The following is an 11339-nucleotide window of genomic DNA, read 5'->3' on the forward strand; positions in this document are numbered from 1 at the left end:
AGAACTAAATGCGAAGTCTCAATGACGGCCTCAAACAGTTCGACAATCAGCAGTCTGAGCTTAAAAAATGTGGCAGAAGTGAAAGCCAATTCAGCTAATCGTTCTACAACCTCACCTCAGCAACTCACCGTAACTCTGTCCTGGTGATGGCGATCCTGATTTCAAATGCGTACCAATGAAAGGTAAGAAGAAGAGCGCAGCTATGGCCAGACGATCAACAATGAGTGCAACGCATACTGCCTGGAAGTGGTTCAATTAATCTTACTCGTGAAAAGAGCTCTTCATATCGTCGCTAATGTAGACTGCATATTGTCATAGAGTAACCTAAAATCATTATAGTCATGTCAACACTAGTCGGTTTTCACTTCTTTTTCTCCGTGGCACGATCATTTGCAATCGTGGCCTATTCGATCAACAGACTCTTGTTGATTAAAGGAAGATTGATTCTCTTTAGAACATCAACAGGTTAATTTGTAGAAACACAAGTGGTTGTATGGACATTCTTCTCTGGGCACAGGCGTCGAAGAGTCACAGAAATGCGGCTCTTCTGTTCCAGCAACTTTCCTTCCCATGCTTGCTCCTCAGCCTGCTTTCGATTTATCTCGTGTGTCCACTTGTAACGCGCATCGTCCGAGAGCACTATCAAATCCCCAGGCGACAGAAGCACGTCCACCTTCTCCGTAAACCTCTCATACTTGCAGAACCGCATCACACAGGACGACAGAAGTGACAACACCACAATGCCATCCTCAAACCGAGCTAGGTCTACATGTGGCCCAATTCCTTCACCTGGTTGATAGAAATTCGCGATCATTTGATCAAATAAAGGCTTCCTGTGAAGAATCTCCTCTGGCAAAGGACCTCTGAACCCTAATTCTTTGTCGGCACCGTCAATCCTTTCCGCAAACCTCGAAATGGAGGAGAAAATTAAAGAAGACAAAGTGACGGCCCAGCCCGGGAGCACTCCAAACCGCATCGCCTGATTATGAGCAGGCTGACTGAACCATCCCTCACGTTTGATTGCCGTCACTAGCCTCTCCTGGTCCACCGAATCGAGAAACTCTTCGCATTTCCACAGACCATTCACTCCAGCAACTGCCCGCCAGCGATGGCACTCACGATACTTTCCTGAATCCAATAATGGCCATCCGAAGTCCTCCCTTTCCAAGTCGAAATCAGAATCAGCAAGATTGTCAGCATTTACCCCCACACCCTCCGCCTCTTCCTCGTCTGAATCCGAATCCGTTCCGAACACCGCGTAAAGCTCCCGAGCCACTTCCGCCATCACTACCGCTCCAGGTACCAAGCTTGAAATGGCCCAGTAAACCTAAAAACAAAAGGGTCCAATTGGAAGATTCTCGACAGAGTTGATCTCTTGAAGAATTTGTTACAAAGAGTATCTCCGACGCGCAACAACTTTCTCCTCGTAGTATTTGAGGCAAAAGTATTGCAGATAGACTAACCATGATAAATTTGAAGTCATGTGATGTGAACCACACCTTTCAAGATGAAGGTTTCGACTGAAGACAAGCACTCGTGACCACCACGCACAAAGCCCTTTCAAAACCCTCAATCGTGTCTTCAGTGGAACCAGGGCACTGTGTCACTACTTCGTTCACTGCGCCTCATGCCGTCATCAACATTCTATCTCAACGAGGCTGCTATGACGCTACATAGCTCAAACTGAGAGAACAGCGGTGGTCACCGACTTTTATCGTTTCTTGTTGTGCTACATTGCAAAATCGTGTTGTGGGAAATTTGAGGATTTTCATAGCTTTTTGTAGAAGGTAGGTGAATAGAACGTGTCATCGGCTGTTCATTGTGTGTGAGATTTGTGGTTGGTAATGGATGGGTGTTACTGTTTATGGATGCAAAGGATGTACCATATACTTGCACTGCAATATTTTCGAGAATTTGAGGCTGTTTCAACTATGCTGCGTAATGGCACAGAGATGGTTACTTCTGATTGACAAAAAGCTCTGTACAATCTTTACAGCTTCTTCGAATGGCTGATTATTAACATGAACGTTTACAAACAAGTTTCGCTGAGGGGGCACCATACTTATTATCCGTAAAGGGCTTCAGCAGGACCCGTTTCGATATGGGCGGGCTGCAGATCCATTCACAACAGCGGGCAAACAAGAGGACCAAAACTTCGTCCTTTGTTTTTATATTATTTTAAACCGCTAACCACTTCACCTCTATGCTGTACAAAGCGTTGAAAAGCAATTGATAGTATCCCTTCAGCTTAGTTCTAGGACAAGCATGACAGTCTTTCCCTGCTTCAAGTAAATAAAGCTCTTATCCTTGTTTTCGGAACTGTCCAGAGTGGACAATGAGCTGCAATTTCGAGACTCCCAATTCAGCGACGATTCCCGAGCAACACCAGCTTCATTGGAACGGTCAGGTCTCACGGACAAGGCAGACGCATCAAACTATGTGTGAATGTGGCCCAGAAATTCCAGTTTTATCATCCGTCTCCGAAGGAAATGGCTCGGGTGTTGGGTTGCGATTCTTCAAGCAAGGTAGCAGGTTCCTGAGCTTTACCCACGTTTCCCTCTCCCGCATCTTGAGCAGAACCACGATGCACATGCCGGCACCAAATCCTAACGCTGCATTGGAATTTGTCAGCGACACAGCTGTGACCGACAGCAGGATGAATACTTCGGTTCGGGTAGATTGATCCCTGCATGTCATGGCTAACTCTAGACCTGAGAATAGTAGCAAAACTCCCAAAAGTGCAACAGGAAAGAATCGGAGAATTTGGACGAGGGATGATCCGAGGAGGAGTGAGAGAAGGAGTTTGGCTGTGCCAAGGAAGACCACAGATGCCCCTGACCGTGCACCGAATCTATACTGGCCAGCCAACCCGCCACAGCCATGGCAGGCTGGCATGGCGCCGAACCAACAGCCTATTACATTCATGAGTCCCACGCTCACCTGTAATGGTTAGTCAACAATCAGCAAAAGAAATGGTTCAGTTGGTGTTGCGTAAAAAATTCAAGCTCATACCGACTCAAGTATATTGCATAAAATCCTGCTGCAAGAAGTCCGGAATTCAGTGCTCGGGTTCAAACAGAATGATGTAATGGTGCTTACCGAGACTTTCACGGGCGTCACCTGCAGCTTCGTCGGGAACAAATCGTTGGAAAGCTTACACACGGCAATGACAGAATTCAACACAGAAAGCGGAAGCTGGGGGATGGTACCCCTTACAAATCCTGTCTTCCAGTCTGATGCAGTGATGCGAACCACCTGTGGCGTACTCGGTCCGAAATTGAGATGCTTAACAATGCTCGGTTGGCGGATAAAGGCAAGGACGACGCCGAGCACGAACACAGACAGGGCGGTTGGAATCAAGAGGAGTTTTCGGCTCCAGCTCCTCTTGCTTCCTCTTTCCTCATTAGGATTGTTACCTTCGTTGGAACTTTCGATTGAATCTTTAGGAAATGCATGAACGGTATACTCACCGGATCCACTGACAAGAATGATAAACGCCAGGGCACAAATGGCGAGAAGCTTGCTGTCGAGGCCGAGCCATGGGCGGGCGCCACCAGTTTTTCCTGTAGAAAATTTTTGCTCGTTGAGAATATACTTCACAGCGGTGATGCCGAATGCCAGACCTTGAGAGAGCTGGATGCCGCGCACTACTGGCAGAGGGACCAGGAAATTGACGAGAGTCATGAGCCCTGTGGCACCCAATCCCACCAGCAAGGCTCCCGTAGAGATGCCGGCTGCCATAATCTGGGGAATGGTGAGTATATCGCCCGGGGTTATAGCCGCGGCTGCAATTGACTTCATAGGCTGCACTGGCAACGGGGTTCCGAACATAAGACCTGCAATCGCATAGCAATTGGAAAATTAGAACAACAGCTGTATTGGGTGAGAAACAAGCCAATGTAAGGATTGCTGTTGAACGAAAATCACTGCACAAAGCCAGAAAAATTTCCGAACTTCTAAATCACAGTGTCACGAGGAAATTTCGATCAGTCTGACCTGTGACGATGTTGCAGATGCCGGTGAAGATGAGGGTAGTGCCGAGGTCAAGCCCGTTGACAAGAGTAAGGGCAATGACGATAGGGACGAACGTGCCCAGGTCGCCCAAGCAGCCATTTACCTCTTCCCACAAGCTCCGGTACCGCACATTTTCCCTGAGTTCCTTAAAGTAAGACTGGATCGGTCCTAAGGGCCTGGCCTCCTGCACTGTTTCCAAAGTCGTCGCCATGGCAATTTAGAACACCTGAAAGTCAGAACTCCTGTCACGCCTTCTCTCGACCTCTCCGATGCCAAGCTCTACACCATGCTCCTGCAATTCGATTCCATTCCTGGGCTGCAGTCGAAGTCGGCAACAATTCACTTCGTCAGAGCTCTACAATGCAATGTAGGACTAGCCATTCCACCACTAAATGCACCCCCGATTCGCTCCACAACTCGCAAGACTACACAGGGACGCAGATACATCTTGTGGTACACAGCCGAAAACAGAGAAACATGAGCTCAGAGGCATCTGGAAACACATGATCGACGTTTCTAAAAGCAAGTTCACTTCAGGTACAAACAACAGGATGACAAGCAAGGGGGATATCCTTCCATCGCACCCAATTACTTCCCGTGCATGACGGGGATTGATCAGGAGGAAAATTCTTTCACCGAGGATGGCGACAAGCAACGCAACAGTCTCAATTAATCGCGCCGAAAATAGAGATGTTAGGACAGAATCGTGGAGTCGAACGGCACTGGGCTGAGAATCGGATGCCATTTAAACGATGCTTTGCGTAGTGGTCGAGGGAGAAGGATGCGGATGCAGTGCCTGGCTTTTCCGCGTCGCGGGAGACGCAGAGCCTAACGCCACGTAAAACAATCGCATCGCGAGATCGGAGGTGGAGCCCCACTAGGGCTTGCTTCGCGACGGGGACCGGGGCCTTCGCCCACACACACCGGTCGCGACACCCACAGGCGCTGGTCGCTTACGCATGCACGTTTTAGGGTTTTAGGGTTTTAGGGTTTTTAGGTCACGCAAATTAAAACAGAAAAAACGTGTTGACAGGCTTCGTGAATCCCCTTATGATATTACTACAATGCACTGAAGGTACAATTCTCGTTGTTGGAATTACTTTTGGCCCTAATCTTAATTTTGGAATTTCATTACACTTGGAATTGGAGATTTACAAAGTTACAGTTTATTATTATGGTGCTGGACCTGAATTCAGGTGGGATTGTTTTTGTTGTGAAAAACATTGGTTTGGTGTTACCCTTCAGAAATGGCACAAGGTAAGCAGAAGTACGAGAGCAACTGCTGGGAGAGGATAAGAGAGACACTTACAGTGCTCGAGCTTGTGCCAAGGATGGTAGAGTACTTAACAACGTAAGCTGGTAGCGGATAGAGTCAACTCATGTTAGAGTAGCACTGGGCCGGAGGCCATGTATTTTGAGTGTATGCAATAAACTAAGTTCATTGGTGTAATTGGTGATTGGTGTAATTGGTGTAAATGCTACTAGTTCTAGTCTCTTTACAAAGCTCTGTCTTGTGCATGCTTGTTATCTGGATAGCTGAAGGAACATTTGGCTATCTTGTAACTCCACCATAATTGATTTTATTTTTAAATTTTCATATTAAATTCTTTAAAACTAAAATTAAAAATTAAAAATAATATGTATTTTGACTTATTGTATTTTGTTTTGATTGGTTTGATATTAAAGTGTTTCTTTCAGAAATATTTCCTTTCAAATTGAAACCAGATTTAATTCACAAACAACTTGTGTTTATTTATTTATATTTATTAATGTGATATTAATCTAACTAGTTTAATTGAATTTAATTTAGCAAATCAAATTCAAGTTAATCAACAAACAAGGTAGGGTAGGTACTTAAAAGAAAATGTAGTTATACAAGAGCTCTTGTGAAAGGATTGTCTTGAAAGGAGAATACCAAAAAATTACAATGTTCATTAATGTAAACCATTTCATCAAAAGAAGATCAATTTTCTTCTCTCATGCATAATTAGCAATGTACCTCTTTTACATTAAAACACAAACTATACAAGGGACGTTGCATGCAACATAATTTTTTGATATACATACATATATATATATATATATATATATCCTCACTATCACTATCAGTTGTTGTTGTTGTTGTTGTTTTTTTTTTTAAAATTTTTTGATTTGAAGATATGATTGCTTCTAGAGAATTGTACGTAGGTGCATTTATATAGAGTAAAAATTACAAAGAAGGGCTATGATAGGCTAATAAGACTTTAAATACACAATTCATCAAATCTTAGTTCTTTCAAGTTAGTACTTTTAGCATATTTTGTATAAGATTTTGACCTTTGAATAAGATCCTATATCTTTTACCTTTTTTTATCTCAATTTATAGAAACAAAAAAATTCCTATTATTATTATTAACAACCATGGTCTTTCAAGAACATGTAATGTATTTTAAATGTTAAATGATTTTTTAAATTTTGAACAGAACTATTTAAATATTTTTTTTTGGTCTTTCTAATTTTCTAAACAACTTAAGCATATTCACCAACCTAATTTCTTTCATATTATATTATATTTTATTTACTTATTAAAAATATATACAACAATTTTTATTTTGAAAATGATCATTCAATTTGAATTTTGATGCACATTATAGCCATTCAATCACATCTACCATATCTTCATCAAGGCCAACTGAATATTCCAAATATTCATTCTCACCCAACTACAACTTGTGCAATAATGAATTTAGAGTTGTGATTCACACATTCTAGCATAACAGAACGAAACAAACAAAAATAAATATAATAATAAAAAATCATCAGTGTTTTGCAAGATTTGAAGGTTGTCATGTGAAACTCTTTCAAAATTCATTTCCAAAAGTTTTCCACTGAGGTAGCAAGAATCGGAGACATCCAACTCCAAATGGAATTATGTTGGAAGACAATTGAGTCAATGTGCACAAAACAGCCAAGAAGCACGTACGCATGGTGGATCAAAGTGAACCCAGTTGAAGAATCTATCTGTTGCAAAACCTTCATTCATTCCAGTGACAGATTTTCTATTGCTAAAAATGATCACACCAAAAAATCAAATAAAAATAATAAAAATAAAAAGTCCAGAAGTCAGAGGATGTGCAGAATGAAGTATCCGCTCGAGGGAGCTCAGATTACGAAAAGAATGCCATTGTGGTGAATGTCTCTCCGAGTCTACCTCTCTCAGCTTCCATTGAATCCTGGAGGCTGCCACTTTTGCTCGCTATTCTTGGCGATGGGATAGAAACTAGACAACCACTATTGCGGAAGTCTTAAGTTCAGATTCTTTGCTGCATACATGCAGACAAGGCTCTCGACAGATTCTATGGCTGGAGCTTTCCTGGAATCGTGAAATTTGCACTCTGGCTCACGCGATGCGTCGGGACTGTTGCGTTATTCTTTCCAGATCTATAGTCACCTGCAAGCTCACATATGATTCCTCACCCACGTCGTTCTGAGCCTCTGAGTGTACTCGTGGGATGCTTCCTCTTGCCGAGATGCGTTTGGGCTGTGCACGACTCGTTGTCCTTCTGGGTTATGGTTTTTTTACACTTTGGACTTACTGTTGAATCTTGTTCGATTGCTGGCTGTAGCACCTGCATGCAGAAGATCTTGCAACACAGTTTGATAAGCTTGGCTACTTGTCGATTTTTTGCCAGGTGAAAGCTGTAGACACTACTGCGTAGAAAAGTGTCGTGAAATAAGTTCCCACTTATATCCGGTTGATGTCACTTTGATAAAGGTGTAGTGTCGTATGGTCATTGTGACGATGGATCCTGCAGAATGTCGGGTAACACGATGGTAAGTATATGCTAAAGTATTGAGTTACTATTGGCGTGCCTGAACCGTAGCAAGGACAGTATGAGAATTGCACTAGGGGAAGGGATCGCGGCAGGATTTCGAAGATGCAACTGGACTACAGAACAGAAGCAGGTTTGATGTGAAACTGGACACGACGAGATGAATGAATATGGTGGTAGAAAATGTTATTAAACCCAGCAGGGTGGGAAGGCTAAACAGGATGGGAAGGCTAAAACTGTTCAAACGTGAACATAATTTTCAGGCACTGCTGCTGTGGAAAATCGGGTCCAACAAAGTCGGACTCAGTGGATTCCAGTAGCATTGTCTAACTTCTGTTGAAGCTTCGCAAGCTTCTTAGCCCAAAGTGTTTTCTGGCGGTCTCTCTCCTCCTCTAGTCGTTCTACACATTCCTTCGAAAGCCCTTTGTACACTTTCTCTGACTTGCCGCATTTCCCACGGACCTTGCAATTGAGTAAAGAGTTCGCAGACTCTATACCTGGTCCCACCCAGACAATGCACCAGATTTCAGGCCAGTGAGAAACTACCCTCCGATTCTTTCCCAGAACGGATAAATGTTCAAAATAAATGTGCATGCAAATTAAGAACTCGATCAGATCCAGAGTTATTCTTTGTTCCCGCTTACCTTGGTTTCGAAAGGATGATCAGCACAATGCTCTCTGATGAAGGTGATGAGTACAACTAAACAGACTTTATGACAAAACAATACAGCATATGTGGCATGACAAATAATAGCAAAAAACTGGTGATAACTTCGACTGGCGCTTGGGTTGTACCCAAAACCAAATCCTAGATAAATCGGTCACTTTTCACGTACAACATGTACTCTAAATTTTTGAAATAAATATGCAAAAAAGGTTCCGCCGGCCCTGATGCCCCTAACTTGGGACACCTTGCAGGGTATAGCCTCTGCCCAGATGCCATCCCACAATGTACTTACACAGCGTAGTTTACGTCCACTGGAATAAGCGCGGATTTCATGCATTGTTGTAGATTTCCAAGTTGGCAATTCTAACTCGTTTCAAACCACGCTCAACTGTTGCTGGACAGTCGAAATGCTCAAGACGCCTATCAATACGTGCTTAGTCATTAAAGAATAAAGTACCTTGCAAGTAAGGGCCATGAACATAGCCATTGTACTCCTCGCTTGTGTGCTCGCCGGTGAAGTAGATAGTTTGGACCGGCGCCTGTTGAGTAAACCAAGCACAATTTGTTATTCATGTACCGCTTCCTCTCATTCAAAGGTTCCTTAAACAATCGCTTGCATGGCGATGGCTTACTTGAAGTTGCATGAAGATGTTGGATTCCACGCCGATGGGCCAGTTGGAGAAGGTGCCTTTGAAGAAGGGATCAGCCAACCATCTTGGCACGTAGATGCTCTCGGCTTCAGGGACCTTGGACCCGAACATGTTGCGCAGCACAGCCATGATCTCTTGTAGTGTTTCACTGTCCTCCTGTTGCTCAATGCGGCGGGACTCTTCGTCTGTAACAGTCACCATGAGAATATTCTTCCCTGGAAATTCGCTGTCCAAGTTCTGCACTCACACAACAAAAACCATAGAGTTTCGGATCTAGGTTAATTGCTTCGAATATGAAGGCACTTGTAAGCTAGCTCTTTCACTGAATGAAGATGAAGTGAATGATCCGGTACCTGCCAGATCGGGTAGTAGCCTCGGCGCTCATCCGCATACAACCAAAACTTCGTCCCGGGACCGATGTTCCAGAATGTGTAGGGGAATTTTAAAAATATCTTGGTGTATACTGCCATGTCGAATGCGTAGATAGCTTTAAGCTTCCAAAACGGCAAATCGGGCACGAAGTCTATCAGTTTGCTCTGGAGCACGCCCAGGCTAACAGACACAATGGCATAATCGGAAGTGTACACTTAACCGTTTTCTGTCGTCACTTTTACTCCCTTTTTGGTATACTCCACCTTGCGAACAACCTGAAGCATTGGAAGGTGATCCCACGACGTAATAAATCCTCCAGTAGAGCCGCAAGGACATGCATCGCATCGCAGAATACAGTTGTCGCAAACATACCTTGTTAAACTTGAGGCGTGGATCGGTGATCGTCTCGTTGTTGAAAGCAAGATACGATTTAGCCAAATGATGGACTATGGATTTAAATCCGCGGGGATCATGAACGAATTGAAAAGCTTCTCCAAAATTGGTAATCGTCGGAAGGGGCTGCGTGCTCTTCAAACTCGTCACTCTCGGAGGTTCGGCGTATTCATAGTCGTTGTGATATAAGTCTAACACCATCTCTACTGGAGTACTCGGGGGGCAGGAAATCACCAATGCACCACACCACATCGATCACACCCTACATCGTTCAAAAAAGCCTCAGCCACTAGTCATGAGGAAATCGAGCTTGGAAAACATCACAACATACCTGCCATAGAACCGCTGGGCTACAAGCACCGATACATCCATCTCCTCTCCTTTCGTCAAGTCCTCTGATAAGGTTTCGGTGGATTCATATAGTTGTTCGACCATTTCGGATTGAGATAATGCGAGTGTAGGATTAACAAAACCTCTGTTGTAGGGCCATCGTGAAACATTTGCAAGTCAGAAACGGAGTCTGCTCATCCCACAGTTAATGCAAGCAAGATCTGTATGCATGGGTTTTTGAATGCTTACGAGGCGTCGTAGATGTTTTGAGAAGTGTTTTCGAAGGGGGAATAATCAGTAATGAGCCCAATCTCCCTGGCAAAGGGCAAGATTGGATTGACCTGAGGACCATCAGTGCCCTCGATCCAATTGGCGCCTTTCTCAATGACAACATCCCCAAACGTGTGTGTCATCATCCTCCCGCCTATCTCATGTCTCGCCTCCAGTATTATGATGTCTTTCACACCTTTGTCGTGTAAGTGCTTCCCCGCACTGATGCCTGCAAGTCGTTCCCAACCAGACAAAGCTCAAGAAAGTGTTGATAGTCATACCACCCTGTTGATAGTCGCACATCTTCAAAGAGCATGTTTCACTTGCATCTAGCTACAGAAATCCGGATAACACTGAGTTGTGAGTCAACAATCACCTGACATGCCCGCTCCGATGATGATAGCCGTCGCATGGGTTGGGTCGGACGCATAGTGCCTCGCTGCATGCAAAATTTCCGTTGTACTCAGCAGCAGGAGCAACACCACCAACCCACCCTCCAAACGCCGGGGTGCCATGGCTGAAGCTGCAACACGGCAACCAAACAAAACTCTCCCTATGAGCAGTCAGTTCATGGACACTCGCATTCTACTCCACCTCTCTCACACTCTCTCTCTCGCTGTCTCCAACAACGACTTGAGCTCAAAAGACCCCCAAAACTTGGTGTGTCCACGAGGTTCTCGCCACTTGGGCAGATGATAAATCCCACTGGAATCTCATAGATACTGGTCTAGGCAAGTCTCACACTTGTACCAGATTAACCGAACAGAGGAATTGGTCCTTGCCGGACCTGGCTAGGCATATTTTAAACCATATTTTTCTGCAATAGAGAAA

General features: G+C 44.2%; 3 protein-coding genes and 1 long non-coding RNA gene across 5 annotated transcripts; 1 reads left to right on the forward strand and 3 right to left on the reverse strand.

The window, feature by feature from the left end:
- Positions 1 to 221: 221 nt before the first annotated feature.
- LOC112295982 (alkylated DNA repair protein ALKBH8 homolog) lies at positions 222 to 1635 on the reverse strand. The gene is made up of 2 exons (XM_024548045.3): positions 1500 to 1635; positions 222 to 1327 (listed from the first exon to the last, which is right to left on the reverse strand). Exon 2 carries the CDS (start codon positions 1283 to 1285, stop codon positions 467 to 469), a length of 819 nt encoding a protein of 272 aa, XP_024403813.1. The 5' UTR covers positions 1286 to 1327; positions 1500 to 1635; the 3' UTR covers positions 222 to 466.
- Positions 1636 to 1919: 284 nt separating this feature from the next.
- On the reverse strand, positions 1920 to 4951 carry LOC112295980 (molybdate transporter 1). 2 transcript variants are annotated; one of them, XM_024548042.3, is made up of 4 exons: positions 4599 to 4951; positions 3997 to 4330; positions 3100 to 3836; positions 1920 to 2940 (listed from the first exon to the last, which is right to left on the reverse strand). In XM_024548042.3, the coding sequence occupies exons 2-4, from the start codon at positions 4223 to 4225 to the stop codon at positions 2431 to 2433; spliced, it is 1476 nt and encodes a 491-aa protein (XP_024403810.1). In that variant the 5' UTR covers positions 4226 to 4330; positions 4599 to 4951; the 3' UTR covers positions 1920 to 2430. The 2 variants fall into 2 exon arrangements, with proteins under 2 accessions (XP_024403810.1, XP_024403809.1); XM_024548041.3 differs by lacking the exon at positions 4599 to 4951 and having other exon boundaries at positions 3997 to 4562.
- LOC149987395 (uncharacterized) lies at positions 4897 to 5464 on the forward strand. Its single transcript, XR_016498552.1, has 2 exons — positions 4897 to 5089; positions 5260 to 5464. It is a non-coding gene; the product is annotated as an uncharacterized LOC149987395 (long non-coding RNA).
- Positions 5465 to 7987: 2523 nt separating this feature from the next.
- LOC112296066 (polyamine oxidase 7-like) lies at positions 7988 to 11113 on the reverse strand. The gene is given in 8 exon segments (XM_090244725.1): positions 7988 to 8323; positions 8951 to 9032; positions 9126 to 9380; positions 9497 to 9790; positions 9888 to 10161; positions 10192 to 10383; positions 10488 to 10737; positions 10885 to 11113. Coding segments are annotated over 8 exon segments (1680 nt in total). The 5' UTR covers positions 11024 to 11113; the 3' UTR covers positions 7988 to 8129.
- Positions 11114 to 11339: the final 226 nt, after the last annotated feature.

Source organism: Physcomitrium patens, chromosome 19, assembly GCF_059467195.1.
Source record: "Physcomitrium patens ecotype Gransden chromosome 19, ASM5946719v1, whole genome shotgun sequence".
In the NCBI taxonomy this organism is placed as follows: Eukaryota; Viridiplantae; Streptophyta; class Bryopsida; order Funariales; family Funariaceae; genus Physcomitrium; species Physcomitrium patens.